This window comes from Phalacrocorax aristotelis, chromosome 6 (genome assembly GCF_949628215.1).
Source record: "Phalacrocorax aristotelis chromosome 6, bGulAri2.1, whole genome shotgun sequence".
NCBI lineage: Eukaryota > Metazoa > Chordata > Aves > Suliformes > Phalacrocoracidae > Phalacrocorax > Phalacrocorax aristotelis.
In genome coordinates this window covers 41,317,535-41,335,079 of record NC_134281.1, presented here as the reverse complement: position 1 = coordinate 41,335,079, position 17,545 = coordinate 41,317,535, and the positions used below count along the sequence as shown (strand labels likewise).

General features: G+C 41.7%; 2 protein-coding genes across 17 annotated transcripts in view; one reads left to right on the top strand and one right to left on the bottom strand.

Moving 5' to 3' along the window:
- RAVER2 (ribonucleoprotein, PTB binding 2) overlaps window positions 1-14,927 on the top strand; it is a 39,683-nt gene extending 24,756 nt beyond the window's left edge. Inside the window, exons 7-14 of one of the 9 annotated variants that reach the window (XM_075097366.1) lie at window positions 2,494-2,598; window positions 2,791-2,902; window positions 3,990-4,240; window positions 6,231-6,342; window positions 6,737-6,882; window positions 8,703-8,792; window positions 9,423-9,551; window positions 12,927-14,927. In XM_075097366.1, coding sequence (XP_074953467.1) covers window positions 2,494-2,598; window positions 2,791-2,902; window positions 3,990-4,240; window positions 6,231-6,342; window positions 6,737-6,882; window positions 8,703-8,792; window positions 9,423-9,551; window positions 12,927-13,073 — 1,092 coding nt within the window. In that variant the 3' untranslated portion in view covers window positions 13,074-14,927. The remainder of the gene's footprint in view (window positions 1-2,493; window positions 2,599-2,790; window positions 2,903-3,989; window positions 4,241-6,230; window positions 6,343-6,736; window positions 6,883-8,702; window positions 8,793-9,422; window positions 9,552-12,926) is intronic. The other 8 variants (XM_075097359.1, XM_075097358.1, XM_075097363.1 and 5 more) reach the window with 8 other exon arrangements.
- A 163-nt stretch (window positions 14,928-15,090) lies between these two features.
- Window positions 15,091-17,545, bottom strand: part of JAK1 (Janus kinase 1) — a 66,411-nt gene continuing 63,956 nt past the window's right edge. For all 8 annotated transcript variants that reach the window (XM_075097350.1, XM_075097351.1, XM_075097352.1 and 5 more), the window contains one exon: window positions 15,091-16,860. In XM_075097350.1, the coding sequence (XP_074953451.1) occupies window positions 16,759-16,860 (102 nt within the window). In that variant the 3' untranslated portion in view covers window positions 15,091-16,758. The remainder of the gene's footprint in view (window positions 16,861-17,545) is intronic.

The window sequence follows — 17,545 nt, the reverse complement described above, 5'->3', positions numbered from 1 at the left end:
TTTGATTTTTCGGGGATTCCAATTTAAAAAATAAAATCCCCTTAAGTAATTCTTATTTCTGCTCTTCTTTTGGCAAACACAGACTTACAGGTCTTAACAAAGGCCAGATCAAAATGCAGAGATACTCCTTATGTTGAGTATATTTAGCTTTTCTGTTTTTTTCTGCTTGTAGGTGAATATATTAATTTTGAATAAATACCACTTAATTTTGCCCCATCAGATGAGTTGCTTTTGCCTGTACAATGAAAAAACATTGTTGTTTGCTTGTACTTCTTTTATATAAATGACATTTTTCAATTGGTATATTTAGTTACTGCTGCTCTCTCTTCAGCCTTGGAAGGCAATGTGAATGTTTTCTAATCACAGCTGGAGACAGGCATGTTTTACACAGTTAACACTGTGACTGATGATGATCCAATGTTTTTTGGCTTAACGGTGCTGCAGCCAAACAACTTTGTGTTTTCCCTTCAGAGACTTACAAGTCTAATTCTCTTCCATGGAGCTTCCTGTCATTTAAGTAGCTCCAAACCTGGTCTAATCACCTGAATTTTATTGACAGTGATTTGATTATCCCAATTCCTTCTATTAGGCACATCTTTCTGTTATTCAGTGACTTATTTCAGAGTATTCTCTAAAGCCAGAGAACCAGGTCACTGTTTTTATTGTCCTGTATTGTCACAACATAAAGGAACAGACTGTGTCTTGCCTGGACTCTGTCCCCACCTCCCCAGTCACACACTGATTCAGCTTCCTGTATATCTTGGTTCTCTGTTTTATGTTCAAGGTTTTGTAAAGTAATGTAATGAGGAGAAATAATATTTTAGGATGATAATGCCACATCATAAAATAATTGATAAAAAAAGATTCAACAGAGGGGAATTTGAACAAATAGGTTATTCATCCAGTAATCTTTCAGCTCTGGGAGGTAGCATGACTTTCAACTTCTTTCTTTTAACTTCTCTTAGTTACAATTATTATGTGCCAAAATAATGCATTTTAAGCTTTCTCAGTGATGTGTTTTCCTGAGTCATCCAGCAGTTTATTAAAACTTTATTAACCCAGAGACTTTCTTTTGAGGATTAACCAACCGGATTTTCCGCTCTTGTATTTCTGAAGGTTTTGCAGTTGAACTAATGCATCTTCTTTGTTGACCAAACCAAGTTTAGAAGGAACAATCATTTGTATTGGTGACAATAAGCAGCCCTGGATGATTTCTACTGGAAATCACTATGACAATTAAAATAGCAGATGCATAACTAATCTAGATATGGCCCTTTTTTGTTTTATATTGCACATTTCTGAGTCCAGAAGACCATATTATAGGCATAGAGGGTTTTCCCTAGGAAATTTGATACCACACACAGATAAAACCTAAGCTTGAAAATATTTGTGAGGTTTTGCAGGAGGCTGCAAAATATGCAAAGCCGTGCATTGGGATAGCTGCCTTCTTTTGGGTTCCATCTTCATTACCCCGTTTTGGTGATCTTTCCTATGTAGGAGATTTCAAAAAAAAGTTAGGATGGCTATACTCGTGATTTGGCAGAGTCAGTGTCCCATATATCTACTCTTGCACTGCTGTACAAAAAGGTTTGAAGAGCAACCTATATTTTGCCTGGCAAGTCATGTTCAGGAGCTGCTGCCAGAAAGACAGTTTACTGCTGAATATACCAGTTGCAGAGTCTGAATGTGGTCCCTCCAAGTTGATTAAGTGCCTTAATTCTGGTGGCAGACTGATCCAGGATTTTTTGAATGAAACATATTTAATGTTTTATAGGCTTAACAATCTGTAGGCACTGTGATTTGTAAGCTTTTTAATGGTTCTGGAATAGGATTTCATATAGATAGTTGCCACTAAAAATGGGGGGGGGAACGTATCTGATGTTCTTCTTTGAAAGCAAAGATACTGTTTGGTAACTGTAAAGCCAAGAGGTGAGAGTCCCTGCCAGTTACAACCGAGTCCTGTGAAGTGTATAGACACTTGGCAGAGGTTATGTATTAGAATTGCAGTGCAAGGCACAATGCAAATGTTAACAAACAATGAAGACCTTATTCGTAGAGCTCATGATCCCCTCAAGTCCTTGTGTGTCATCTTTCTTATTGGCACTGTAGGTAACTCCCCTATCTAGTCTGTGTACAGAGGCTTCAAACACATTTAGCTTTCCCTGTTGGCTTAGACACAGGGGCTACAATGGAGTCTAGCTTGTATTTGGAGTATACTATTGATCCTTGAAAAGCCATCAGGAAGCATACGTGTGGTTGTGAGGTGAAAAAAAGGGGTAGGAGGAAGAGAGGTTAAAAAAACTTGAAATAACTTTCTGTGAGTGAAGCAAAAATTTAGTTCTGGGGAACTAGTGTGGGGAAATAGTTTTTTTCCTTTGCTGTATTAACTCAGAAACTAATTTAAATTTCTTTCAGCAGTACCATCTGAAAATGTTTCAAGAATGTACTGTTTTCCATGACTGTCAACTAACACTTCTTTTATTAATTTCGTAGAGTTCAGTTCTGGGGAGTACATCTAACTTACTGCTGCAGAGCCCTGCTCACCTACCATTGCCACAGCAGCAATTGATGAAGATGGAAAACATTCAGGCTAATAGTGTAAGGTCATCACTTTAACGTTGACTGTCTTTGGACATTATTAGGTTTTTTTCAGTTATAAGAATCTTCTTCATCTACTGTAATTTAACAGTTTGGTGTATCTAAAAAGATTAACCAAATGTGAAAGTTATAAGTAATACCTACAGACCGATTGTTTTAATCATTTACATAGTTTTCTATTCTTTCTTATAGAAACCAGGTTTGCTGGGAGAACCTCCAACAATGCTGCTTCAGACAGTACTGGGAATAGGGGTAATGCCATCACTGAGTTCAGGCATGGGAACCCGTGGAGAAGCTCTTAAGTGTAAATGACATTTTATTTCATACCAAATCAGTAGAAATGCTCAGCTTGAAATTATGCACCTTACTTTCTCCCACTTTAGCAAAAGCAATAATATCTTTGAACCTTATCACTGCACGGTAAGGTAGGCAGAGAGCTGGACAGTAATGCATGTTATATAGCTACATAGTTAAGCAAGGTAACAAGTTATATATCTATATAACCAACTGTAACCTGGTTCAAGCAGGAAAAGAAATGTCTTGTTGCCTGGCTTCTCTCATCTCTTTGTCAGGGAAGAAAGGGTACACTGTGGCATTGGTTGAATATTTGCAGGTTGTTAAATATTCTGCTTGCTCAGTTACTACCATTTTTAGTACGCTTGGAATATGTTTTTATTTAAGACCCAAATTTTGGGGTTTGTTGTTTCAGAGCAGGTAAATCTGAGTAGCTGAAGAGATTTCTTGCATTCATTTCGTTAAACAATAGAGCTTTAACATCCAGTCTGTGACAGATGTCAATTTTGAATACAAATTTCTGCACCACTGATGCCCTCAATTTTTATGAGGAAAGATCAGTTGATACTGCTTAGTACATCTTTTTTGTTTCCTGCACTGAGAGCCATGTATTCTGCAGTTCTAGACTGAGTAATGGTAACCAGGAGCAAGGAAAAGCTTGGGGGGGGGGGGGCGGGGGAGAAACCTATTTTGAATGTCTGGGTTTTAATTTTGGAGAATACTTCCTAGTTCTTTTGTTTGTAAAAAGAGTTTTACTAATGCCAGTTGAGGTGGTGTTTTCTCCCCTCTGTTCCAGTACAGAATCCTCTAGGAGTTGTTCACACGTTTTTGGAAGTGACAGGAAACACTAAGTAATTGGTTATGATAGTGAATATCTGGAAAAGTCAAGAGTTTTACTCTATTGTATTAGCTTTAAATAGAGTTGTTTGCTCGTGGGATGGTAAAAGAATAAAAACTATCGTCAGAATCCAGTGTTCCGGGACAGCTGTAAGATAGATCTCTAAATGTTTTTCTCATCACTTAGTAAAAACCACAAACAAAATGTACTGATAAATCTTGTCTAACAGAAAAGTTTCTCCATTTATGGTTGACTGCAGCATCTAATCTGACTCCAATTCAAACAGCAGCAACAGCGATGGGCATGCTGCCATTCTTTCCGAATCAGCACATTGTTGCACAAGCTATACCAGGGCAAAATAACGCTCCAGATAAACAACCAACTACCGAAGCAGTTGTCTCGGGATCCCAGCCTTATCATCAGACCTTAACAAATATTTCTGCGGGAGCTTTGCGGGCTGGACATGCCAAACAACAAAATCAACTAAAAAGTACTGATACAAGTTCGGGGGTAAGGAACATTAAATACAAATAACTTCTTTTCTCTTGTCTGTGTGTTTTCTGTTTTATATTTTAACATGCTTAAGAGTTAACTGCAACTGCTTATTGTAGTTCTTCACTATAAAATTTGCTAGATCACAGGGTTGTTCATGAGACATTTTAAGGTCATTTCAGTTGTGAATAATAGGGAGAGAACAATAATGCTCTTTGGTGGTCCAAATGAATTAACAAAGGACTCTTTTTACAATGCTGGAGGGTTTTTTTTCCCATGTGCATGCCTCATAGTATTTGATGATGAAATTATCTCAAGGGCAACTGTCCCTTTTAAAGACTGAAAATTGAACTTGTGGTTGAATTTCATGACTAATCAGGAGCAGTTTTGGTGGTATGTAGGGCCTTTCGGTTTCCAGGTGGTGTGTGTGTGAGTATGTAAATTTGCCACTTTTAATCTATACCTTCTTAGCCATAGTTGACATATTCTTAGTCTCTGTCAGTTTTAGTATTTAATCCCTTGAAGGCAGGGGGTGGGATGAGGATGGGATGAGATTTAATTTCATCCAGAATGGTCTTGTTTTTTCTGTTTTTTTCCTGTCATTAACAGAATTTACTTTTTTATAATTCTATATAATACTTTGACATTTAGGGGGAAACATGTTCTTATTTCAGATTAGATCTGTATTTTCCTAACATATTTTCTGAGACATCTGAAGTGATTAGAGTATATACACTATTGGTGTCTGCCTTTGTTAGACATCTTTGACAGATTTCGTCCTGCTTCAGAGAGTACACTTCTCATTTTTTAAATCATTTTTTACTGTAGTGAAGTGGAATTTTGCCTATGTATAGATACACACGGATAAAATACATAGGGTGTGTGTATATGCCTGTATAAAAACTGTTTTATTTCAGCATTTAGCTAAAAGGAAATGTAATGAAATCGTTAGAAGTCTAGATAATTCCTTTACTTCTTTGAATATTGTTTATCAGGAAAAGTTCTTTTTTGAAATCCTGGTAGTTGTTTTCTTCTCTGCATCAAAGACAGAAGGCCCAGTTTGCAAAAATTACTTCCTTGACAAGACAGTCACAGTCTGTATGCTGATACTGAACGGTCATACTGTCTTAAATGCCTGCTTTTGCATCCAGATGAAGAATTTCAGCACTCTGAAGCTTTTTCTGTTTAAAAACTGGTCTCACTGTTTTTGAAAAGTTGTTGATTAATACTATTTTAGTGAAAATAGTATTAATCCATTAAAACAATTATTTGTTTTCCTTAATGGGCTTTGAAAAATTGAACAGAATAGACACAGCATAGAATACCATATAAATGTATTTGAGCTATATATTTCAGACAAGCTATGTAACTTGCTATATTCATCCTTATTTCTGGTATTTGTTCTAACATAAGCTAAAGGGAAATAAGGTGGTAGTGTATCCTTCCTAGTCCCTCATAGGAAAACACTTACGCTGGTTTGGAGGAGTGAGTCAGTCCTAATACTTCATTTCCACTCATAAACATTTTCCCCTTTTAAGTAAGGCCTCATAAATAGAGTGATTAGTAAGATGTGTTATAACGGGACACTGCAGACAGTGTCATCTCTCCAGTCCAGGGTTCATTTGTCATTTATTTGCTTGTGACTCTGGGTGAGAAGAGTTGATTTTATGTGCATAATGCTTAATGCTAACTCCCTGCATCTGGAGTCGTTATGGTCATTATTATTCCTTTAATTGAATGTAAAAGTTTTTCTTTTGTTTGGTTGGGGTTTTTTTAATATCCTTTAGTAACTTACAGTCTAAAGAGAAACATTCTGCTAAAACTGTTTGGCAAGAAAAAAGTACAGGCAATGTGTCCAGGTAGTTGTCCCCATTATTTATTTTAGAAATTTTCTGTTACATTTCATAGGGCTAAACTTTTTTAAAATCCTGCTGGGACACTTACCTTATGTCTGACAAATGTATGAGTATAATGCAAATGCAAACTGACCTGTGCAATTGTTTTGCAGACACCCTTGAAAAAACAGACTTCGCTGCTAGGAGAACCCCCAAAAGAAATACGTCTTAGTACCAACCCCTACTTGAATTTGGCCAGTGTGTTGCCTGGTCTATGTCTTCCAGGTAAGCAAACATTTAGCGGTTTTAGTTGACTGTTTCCTTGACCAGACTCTGGCAAATTGTTATTCTGTTTGGCAGGTGATGCCAGTGACTGTAGTGTTTATCTTTAAGGAAATCTTGTAGTCTGTCTTAAAATTGCGATGTAATCTATCCTCATAGTTAATATTTTATTTAGGAAGGGTAAATTTTCAGAGTTAATGGGCTACTGATATAGACAAACTTCTAGAAAGCCTTTTAATTATTTGTAGCACTGATTGATTTTGAGCACAGCCTAATCTGAAGTAGCAAATTTCTGGTTTAATCCCAGAATATTGCTAAACAAGAGTGCAACCTAATTTGTGCGGTTTGTACAAACTGTGTGTTTATAGAGACTGTATATTCTTTGTGTTATGAACAGCGATTGCCAGCAAAGCCTCTAGTCCACCGCAGCAGACTGGACTTTCGAACAACATGGTGGATGCTGCTGTGTCTCAGGGAACTACATCACAACATGCAATGGAAAATTATTTTAATTACTCTCAACAGCATGGGGAGTACACACAGGTATGTTGTTTTGCAGTGCTCTCTTCTGAAGCCTGTTTTTGTCACTCAGAGCTCTGGTAGCAGGGTTTCTGGCAGAGATCTGCTCAGAGATTCCTTCCCAAGTTGCTCACTGGTTTTCTCTGCGTACTTCTAATGCGCTACTTGGTACAGACATGGTCTGATAGCCCTGTGTGCAGTTGAACAGCATTGCCTGACATCGTGATGCACTATTCAGCAGTTCCTAGGCTTTCCTACAACCAAAGCCCATCCTCTTCTTCACACTGAACCTTGTAGGTCCTCTTCACTGATAGCTTTATCTCTTTTAGCGTACAGAGTAGATTTAGTGCAATGTGCACCTAATGCCAGTAAAAAAAAAGCCTCAACACGTTGCCTACTGCAGTACCATTGAAAGACTGCCTCTTAAGAACCTGAATTCAGTGCAGTTGGCTAAAAAAATCAGTTCTTATAACTTCTGGCTTGGCTTTTGTCTGTCTTCAAAGCCATGAAGTTTTTCCCTTCCCAAGAAGTTTCAGAGTTTTCTTGAACTTTGGCTAAATCCCAGAGAAGAGTGTGTTCTGTCTACCAGAAGTTTCCAGGTACTACTTCAGTCTCTGCCACCTGGTGTCGCTGCATGGGATTTCTTCACCATTTGCCCCATTCGGTGATCAGAGCATGGTCATTAAGGTGGAGAGCTACCCCTCATCCGGAGGGTGTTGCAGTACTGAGAGCAAGTACAGGGTTTCACAGACACTGTGAAATAACATTTCCATATTTTCATTAGTCATCACTGCTCTGTGTGTAAATACAATTGCATACAAATCAAATACAGGAACTGGATCATAGTGCCTCGGGTAATTTGTACCAAAATCTCGGGTCTGTTCTGAGACACCCACCCTGGCTCTGGCTCTGCTGTTCACCTCTCTCTCTCCTGCCCTGTCCATATCACCTCCTCCCCAGAGTCGCCTGATCTCTCCTCCTGCAGCAGGGAGACAGAAACAAGCTGTGCTCCCGTCTCCTAAGCTGCTGACAAGGAAACCTGCATTGCTCCAAAACTCCTGGGGTAGAGCAGGACTGCTGTGGGAGTCAGCTGGGTATGGAGGACGAAGAGCAGGCTCATGGGTGGTCATGGGGGTTGCTTTGTATTAGGAGGGTCTCAGCCTGGCCAGGAGGGGTGGAGGGGACAGGGTTGCTGCATCATGTTCACTGTAGCAGGGAGCTTTGCCAGGGACCAGACCCATCTACTAGTCAGATCAGAGCTGGTGACAGTTGTGCTTTAGAGAGAAGCAAGAGAGATGTCCTGTGGGCTGTTGTGCTGTGTGTTTCATGTAAGCACTAACGTAGTCTCAGATATTTTGTTTGAATCTGATTTAAATTCTGGCCAATTTAAAATCTGGCTTTAAATTCATTTTTATGTCTCCTGGAGGGTAGTTCCTAACCCCAAATGCTTAAAATACTCTCCCAAAAAATAAGTAGTACTGTAGTATTGGTGTTATTAGTATTATCGTTAGTAACATGAAGGACTCAGATAATGTCACTTAGCTGCAGAGATGACACATGTCATCATTCAGCTATATTTGTGCTGTCTGTTCCCTCCACGTAACAGAAATTACATTGTACTTGCATCCACTGCCCAGGCAGTGGTGCCTTGTATCTTTTAAGCACTTATTGTAGTTTTAAATGTTTGATTTGAGCTTTATCAGTGGTGTTAAACATGTTTTGAAGCTTCTTAGAGAGCTTTGCCTTTCATTCATTCTCATGTCCTGCAAGGCTGTAAGAATTGTTTTAATTTAAAGTGATCTTAGTAGACAGCTAATGGGAAGAGGTTTTTTCCTCCTTTATAGGAGGCTGTTCAGCAATGGTATCAGCATTATGCTCAGGCATATAGCTCTAACCAGGCAAGAGTCGATGAATTTGCAAATGAAGCCTCTGAGGTGAGAAATAATTTTCTTTTTGTACTCTTTCCACTGGCTGTTTCTCCCATCAGCTGTAAGGGTGCTTTTGGACTCTGGACACCTGCTTTGTTTGTTGATAGTGGCTGCCGCTGTCGGTACTGCAGAAATAAGGGCATGTGACAAATGGCACTGCATGGTCACCTTCTGCAGGGCATCCCTGCACAGTTACTCTCCAGGATTCATACTCAGGCTTTTGATTATATCTGGCATAAATATTTCTCTCTCTAAAATCCCACTCTCCTGTAAAGTCTGGGAGTGTGTTAAAATACTCCTACCAAGAAACAGCACACCATAATGTTATTTCCCAGTGAGTCTATTGAAGGACTATTTCTCACCCAGGCCATTATATAGACCAAGGTTTCTGTGGCCAATGGGAAGCACGCTTTTTTTTTAAAGTAATTGTGTAAACTGTCCCCCAAATCCTACATTTTGCTCAAGAAATTGCTGCATGCCTGAGCTGCTGTGAATTGTATGCTCTTTTTAGCAATTGAGTGCGATTCAGATATTTTCGTATCTGCTGAGCGCTCATTGCTATACCAAGTAAAAATGAAATACTAAACTTATCTTCTTTCAACCTCTGGTTGATCATGGATCCCGTTCTGCATTTAGGAATCTACGGGTGGATCTTACCCAGACTACAGTACCTGCTTGCAGGTCATGCCTACACTTTACAGTGGAGCCCAGGGATCATACCAGCCAGGCAGCTTGCAGTTTCCTCCACAAAACCCATTAAATAAGGTGAGAGGAGAGACTGAGCAGAGTGGTTGCAGATGCAGCCTGAGCCAGCTGCTGGTGGAGGTGCTTCTTGTTTGTCTTATGCTGCCACCGAGTGGACTTTGGACCCACAACAAGACAAGGCAGAGCTTTTCCACTGCATCCGTGCTCCTCAGGTTCCCGAGTTGCTCATGATCACAGGCCATTCCTGCGGGATGTGCTAAATAAAAGCAGTGGTTGGGCAGGGAGTGCCAGCGCCAGACCACCTCAGAGCCCTCTAGCACCCTGGAGATCAGTGCTCCTCACTGCCCACAAATCACCAAATCCCACAGGCAAAGAAAGGCTGGATGTTTGTGAACAAACTTCTTGGAAAGATGGTGTCTGTAAGGGTGAATGTGCAAAAATGCCTTGGAGTAGGCAAATAAAGTAGGAAGTGCACAAAGAAGGAGGAAATAGTTCACACCAGTTTTAGATGGTTTTTTTTTTGCCTGACTCGCAGATGTTTTGCAGTGAGTGCCACTGGGATAAAACCTCTGAAGCAGAGTTAGCAAGTCATGGCAGCATCCAGGTTACCTACAGCTGCCACTTTGTAATACTGTTAACTGGATCCTGGGAGGAAAACCCATTCTAAAATGGCTTTCATTTGAAATGTGTTACAGCCATCAGATGCAGCCTGCTTCAGCCAGCCTCGTTGAGCAAACTTTCCTGTGTCTGTTGGACCCAGCAGACACTTAATTTCATCAACAAAAGATGCAGGAGGGATAGGGAAATGCTATGGAAGCAGTGAAGACCAGCTTAAAGAAGGCTGGAGTTTGGACAAACAGAAGGCCATTTTAATACAGGCTGAGGCAGTGGGGATAAAAGCTTTGCTCAGTCTGAGCATAGGTCATCTTGTTTCCCGAGTGCCTTAGAAGTGCTAAGGAATTCATACGCTCATGCTGTAGGTAAATCACATTTCTCCTGTTTTTACTGATGGGAGAGACCCTAAAAGCCAGATTGTCATCTGTTTTGGGAGCAGCTGGAGGGAAGTATGCCCGTCAGCGTAACGAGCTGCTGCCTTTGTGAGTCCAGTCCCAGTCATGAGGCCATGAGAGCAATGATAATCTCTCCAAGCGCTGCTGGAGGGATGCCGAGCTGGCTCTCCAGCCTCTAGCGCAGTGCGTGGCCCCTTGCACGGTGCCCAGGCATGCGGAGAGGAGCCACAGCTGAAGTCAGCAGTCGCATCTGGGGGAGCTCAGTGGCCCAGCCTCCTGCGTGGCTCTCCTCCGTCATAGTGTTAAATCCCTTTCCTGCACAGAGGTTAGCAGCAGGATTCAGCACATGGTGTTCTGGCATTCAGGAATTCATATCTCACACTTGGCATGAGATTCCTGGTTTTTGGAGGTGGTTTAGAAGGAACACACAACTGTAGCAATTAATGACTCCTGGACAGGAGACAACTCCTGGATAGGAGATAGCGCCTGGCTGGAACTGGCTTTGACATGTCTTGGGACAAAGATGCCGATGCCTGAACACGGTGCCATGGGCTGTAAAACCTCTAGCTGTGTGCAGCAAAAATTGAGCTTTCATGTTCCTAACAGCTCTGATATGACTGGAAGTGAGTGAAATTGTAACAGAAGGAGGTAGTCTGGGGTTTGAGTTAACTATTACCTTTCAGTTTATCTCCAATCTAAAGAGGAAAGCTTGTACGTGGAGGTGATGTTGAACAGCTTGCTCTGAAGTTTGTCTTAATGCCAGATGCCGTAAAAGGCAGAAAGGGAGCAGTCCCTTGGCATAGACTAGACAGAAGAACAGTTTGCCTCCCCAGCAAGGTACTTTTTCTCATTCCTGGAATCAAAAGATAAGTGTCAGTGAAGAGGGCACACACACTGGTCCCCAAGAGGCTCTGTATCGGTTAGGCGTGTGTGCTCGTGCGTGTGCGTGTGCGCTTGCTTTAACCCTACAACCCATTTTTCTCCTGCTTCTGTGGGCTGCATTTCAGAGGTTCAGAAGGAGCACGGTCGGCGGTTTGTATGAAGCATGTGGTGGCGATGCTGCACCCTGCCACGCGAGCCAGGACGCGGTGGAGGGTTACAGTACATATGTGACATCGCCACAGCTTTTAGAAATGCAGGAGAGAGGACGGGGAAAACTAAAAGTCTTTCCTCAAGCAAGTTCCTATTTATGATAATGACAAGTGCACGCTAAAATGAAATAGGACTTAGCGGAAGGTAATTTAAGTTGTGAATGTGAATTAGCAAGGGGTGCTTCTGAGAACTGCTAGGAAGTGTTTGGCTCAGGGACATTTGGTTAGCACAGCTGTGCTTTTGATTGAGTTAAGGAATTAGTGTCCCTGTTTGTGATACATGTTAAGGTTTCTAAAATGTTCACTCCAATATGAACAAAATCCCAAATCTTCTGATCTAGGAGCCAGACTTAACCCAGGACACACGATGTGGTTGAACAGGATGTGGTGAGATCAGGTTCAGGTGGTTGTTAGAGGGCAAATGCCGCAGTCTTCTAGAACAAGGTGACTGTTTAAGCCATTTGGTAATGAAATTAATGACACATTGGAGGAAAGAGAAGTGATCAAGAGTTGCTGATCAGGTTGGAGGGCTCTAATGTGCATGTGACAGCTTCTAGTGCTGTAGGTGCATGGATAGTGCAAAGTCCTGTTCTGATGGATTCCAGAAGAAATGAACCTGAGCCTCACCAAGGAGCCCTTGCTGGAGGCCAGGGTTAGGTCCCCTGTGCCGTCACCAGAAACCCTACTCCGGGACCCTCAGGGCTTTCTGTGTATCGGAATGAGGCATTTTAGCTGAAGTTTTGATCAAAGACCGTTACTGCTCTCTCCTTCACTTTGGTACCACATGTGAACTCATGCCTGCAAGTGGCAGCTTACAGTGGGACCTGTAGTCCGCAACACAAACATGCTTTGGCATGGCTGGAAACCAAGTCCTTCGACATCTGCCTTGCCATGATAGCTGTGCCAGGACCGGCTAACTCATTCAGCGCTCCAAGAGAAAAGAAAGAGGAATGAAAGGTGGCCTACTGGTACCTTACTTTAAAGGATGAAGGTGCCTGGAGCTGCTGTGACACTGCAGGGTACTAGCATGGCCGTTACACTACTGCTTTTTAAACGTGCACTGTGGAGCGGGGCCACCTGGCCCAGCCAGCCCTTTGCCCTCACAAAAATGCATGTACGGTGGGGCACCAATGCATTTACGATTGGGTTTTTTTTAGGGAAAGGGCACAAACACTGAGTCATGAGCTGTGTATAGCTGGACCTTAAAGCCGAAGGAGTCGGGCCTTTGGAGTCGGTTACTGGCTGCTGGTCCTTTGTAATTCCCAGACCGGAGCTTTATTTATTGACACCGTTTGCTCTGGATCATGTGTCACTTGTTTTCTTCTTGTCCTTAGGTGGCTTCAACGAGAAGTGAGAAGCGAGGCTCTTCATACCTCATTTCCTCCCCAGAACCTGGCCCCATGGAGTACCTTGGCCAGCAGACTCAGGGCTCCGCAGTACGTTACGCAGAATCCTCTCTAAAAAAAAAGCGCGTTTATTGAGACCTAAATAATCACTCCTGCCGTAGGGTGTGAAGGCAGGCTTTTCATACCTCTGCTATTTATTGCTGCCTTAACTTCAGACAAATAATTCTTCTTTCTGCGTGGGTTATAAGTATCCCAAGAGGAACAACCTCTGTAACAGGCAAATTTGCCAAGGAAACGGTACGTATCACTACGAAGTTAGCCAGTTCTCAGTAGTCAGACTTGCCTTCTGAAAGGATGGGATGGTGTTTCCTTTGTTGTCTGCCACTGAACGTAACAGTGGGCTGAAGCTGACAAAGCAACTTGGTGAGTTTTGGTAGCTTACCAGCTGAAAGCAATAAAAATAGTGAGGAGGGAATGCGGATCCCTTCTCTAGTCCTCAGACTGAGGAAGTGAAAAGATGACGTCCTGATAGTGGGAGGTTTTTTCTTATCTTTTTTAACTCCGAATGTGGGGTTTTTCCACTCTTACTTTTTCCAGGATTAAGAGTTCTGCATTTACAGCCTTTATATTTTTAATATTTCCTCTTAATCCTGGAATGGAGATATACCAAATGTATTACCAGAGCCTCTGTGATGTTTTCAATAAATGTTTGTTACAAGTAAGATGCTATACTGTGTGCTGCCTTGCAATACTGAATTCTAAATGCTTGGACAATGAAGTAACCCTTATCTGCTTTTAGGCCAAGAATCCACAGCTTTTCTTTGGAGTAAGTGATTTACGGTTTGTGAATGCACCTGTGTAAAATGGTAAAGCACTGTCTGCCGTCCAACAGGCGTGTGCGGCAGGAAGGCAGGGCTGCTGGCAACACTTTCAGGTGGTGTAGCATTGTTAAAGATGGCTGAAAGTGGAAGTCATCAACTGCCTGTTGTACTTTTTCTGATTTCTGGCTCTGGATGATGATGGGAAATTTGCTGCGCTCCAAAGCCTGCTAAAGCAGAGCATCCTGGCTCTGTTTTTTTTGTTTTGGTTTGGTTTTTTTCACTTCTCCTTATGTATTACCTTTTGCATGCAGTAGTTCGCAGAAGAAAGACGAGCTATTTACTTGCTGACCTGTGTACGGAACAGGCTCACACCCACACGCTGTGCAGCACAGCAGCCTGCGGGGCTGCTGGTGCCAGCACAGTGCGGACGGGGCTGCCGCTGTGCGTTGCCCAGCCCCTCTCTGCCGGGGCCTGCAGCCCACAGCTCCCAGGCCCTGGGTCCCAGCTTTGTCCTTCCTTCCTTTTTTTTTTTTTAAAAAGCCTTTATATTTTTATCTAATTCAGTAAGTAATCCTGGCTGGAGTCTTTCTTTTCTGCTGTTAAACGTGGTAGCTGAAGACTTAGAAATGTTACTATTGAAATCAGTGTTTGTGACAAATACGCTACGAGCCAGCCCTCTGTGACGGATGCTGTGGGTTTGCTGCCTTGGAATCCTGTTGCAAAGTCACTGGACTTAATTCACTGAGCACTGAGGCCTGAAGCCAGGTCCTTCTTACTTAATCTTGCTAGATAACATTGAAGCCATTTTTTTTTTAATAGCAATATAAACAAGAAAAAAAAAAAAGGTCTTGAACTCTGCCTTTCAAGCGTGGTGATGTGACCAGGATACATATTTTCAAAGCTTAAAAAAAAAACCACCAAAACCACGCAAAACACCACAATCAGAATCACTCCTCCTGCCACAGTCGTGGTGTGGCGCTAGTAGGCAGAGTGCGACCAGGCAGTAACTGCTTAAGACAGCCGAATAGCAACGCAGGTTATGGGAGCTTTTCTGGGAATCTACAAGTATGTATTGATAAACTCACTGTAATATTTTGTTCAAACTGTTTGTATATGCAACTTTCTCAACTTGTTACGCTTTTCAATGACAATAAATTGTTGGTACGCATTTAAAGTGGATTCCTGTGGGAGGAAAACATCTCTGGGCTGCCCTTAAAATAATCATTTAATGTAGGGGAAGGTGGTTTTGAAGGTGACCCGTTCTGATCACCATTCCTATGGAAGTTACGTTTTAAAATCTGTTTAATTTTTGATTTAAAAAGATACACATGTGGAGGAAAAAAAATCTTTATTAGATTTGTTTGTATAAAGAGTAACAAAGTGCTTACAGATTTAAATCAGGTTCATAAGTGACATACATACAGAAAAACCACATAATACTGTAAAAATAAATCTGACCTTGTTGGAGCTCATAATTACAATTTTTTTATATATATATAGGTATATATTTAAAGAAATCTTTCTGTTATTGCCAGAACTGAGTCTCTCCTCAAAGTATTTTCAAAATCAAGGTGTGTTGGGAAAACATTAGCGCCCAGGTTTTAGGACACGGGTCAGCAGAAGGTTTCCAGTTAAACCACCATTTATTGCAGCCTGACAGGTTTACAAAAGAAGAGTAGCGTGTGCCCTCACTTGACTTGCTTACAGGTTAAATGCTAAATCTGGTCCTGCCGATAAAACGTGTGGTCCCAGTCTGGCCCCACTGGCTCTCCCATTGGTTAACTGAATACTGCATAAGTGCCTGGTTTGAGCCTGTAAGTCAAATTAAGTAAAGGCCAATGCTGCTGTTTAAAGAATCGGTGTCTTAGGCCAAAGGAGCGGCTGTACAGAAGAACTGCTAAAATGAGTTAACATGCTGGCCCAAGAAGTCATTGACCAAAACAAATGAGTGAGATGTGCACCCCTGGTAACAAAAAGACTGTTAACGGGTGTTTGAGGGCTCCTCCTCCTCTCCTAGGGATGCTGCCCCAGGGGCTCGGCTCAGTCTTCACCTTTAGATGATTATTCTTTGTTAGGGGAGTGCTTCCCCAGATTCTCCTGTAGGTGGCTTCATTTTCTCTTCTAGCCCCAAAGTATGTAATTAATTTCCCATGCACATTTCACCACAGTGTAGTTCACCTGCAGTACAAGCTAAAAAGCATTGTGTTTGCATGTCAGATAGCTACATAAATGGTGGAAGCTTCAGCGGGTAGAAATGTGTAATGTGGAAGGGCTGAGTTAGGAGAAGGAAATATATTTATCCAGCAGCTGGGTTTCCCCATGAAATCTGTCACTATACATGCTGATCCGTGTTTTTTTGTTGGGTTTTCTTTTTTAACACAACAGTCAACCAATGTTTTTTTTTTATTTTTTTTTTTGGAAATATATATAAGAGCTCAGAACTGCAGACTGGTTAAGATGAGCTAATTACTTTGTCACCTCTGGCTTCTTATGCCAGAGTCGTAAATTTAAGTGCACATAAAGGATATTTGTCAGCCAAACTTTTTTTTTTAAACACAGAACACCATAAAAATTACAAAATTACTGTACCAAGTCCTCTTAGGTCCACTAGTTTAGTTATTCAAGGCATGAGCGTGTGCAGCAGACTTGTTTTAAATGCTACAGATTGCACTGAGAACTGCAGCATTTTCTGACACTGTTCTTTCAGTTCGCATTCACCAGGGTAGTTCAAATTGTGGCGAGACCATAATCAGATAAAGATAAAACTGCCTTGCAAAAACAGCAGCAAAAGGAGTTCAAGCTATTATTTCTGCCATACCTTTTAATTAATTTGATCCAACTGTTGACTAAACTGAAAAAGGAAAACTGTTGGAAGAAGAATCCTTTAGACACATTAGCACAGTCAGAGTACAAATTACAGCAATTAAAAAAAAAAATGAAAGGTCTTGGGCATTTATATTTTGACACACATTTAAAGTACTGACAGTATAAAAAAAAAATTACATTTTACTCATAATTGTTTCAAATCCTTGAATCAGATTGTGAAAGGTTGTCCGTTCGTCATGCTTGAATATCCAGCACTTCCTCATGAGCTGGTCCACCTAACAACAGAAAAAAAGACATTTTTAAAGGATGTGTGAAATATTTAATTGTTTTTTTCCAGTAACTATAATGGAGCAGATTCTCACTACCATGAAATGAAGAACACTGACAGAAACTTTCCTCAGCTTTTGATCAGAATTAGCAAGTATCTGTTACCAGTGGAGTTTTTTTGTTCAAGTAGCAGTATATGTTTGTCTGACAGTGCAAACGGTGCAGTGGTTGTGTGGACAGCTTAAAACAATGCAACAGCTTCAGCACAGCTTCAGGAGCGCTTCTTCTATCAAAATCGCTACTGTGCACCTCTCAGTAAGAACTATACCAGTTTAATGGCAGCAACTAACTGTGGTGCGGGGCCAGCGACCCACAGCCTGCTTCACCTCTAAGCACTGTACTGGTTCAAGCACCAGGAGCCTGTGAGAGCCAGACAGGCAGCTCCTTAGCCCTGCTCTGACCTGCTGATGCAGAGTTGTCCAGCTCCACAGCGCAGGGCTCAGGTCCCACACGTGCCGCTCACCTCCCCGTCCTTGCAAGTCACAGCAGCAGCTGCCTGCCCGGTGTGGAGCCACATGTGCGGACAGAAATACCCTGCCCCTCGCCTCCCTGCAGCCTTCTCTCAGCTTGGGGCTCTGGCAGAGGCTGTGGGTCTGCAGACCCTCCCCAGAGCACAGTTTGGCAGTCTCCCAG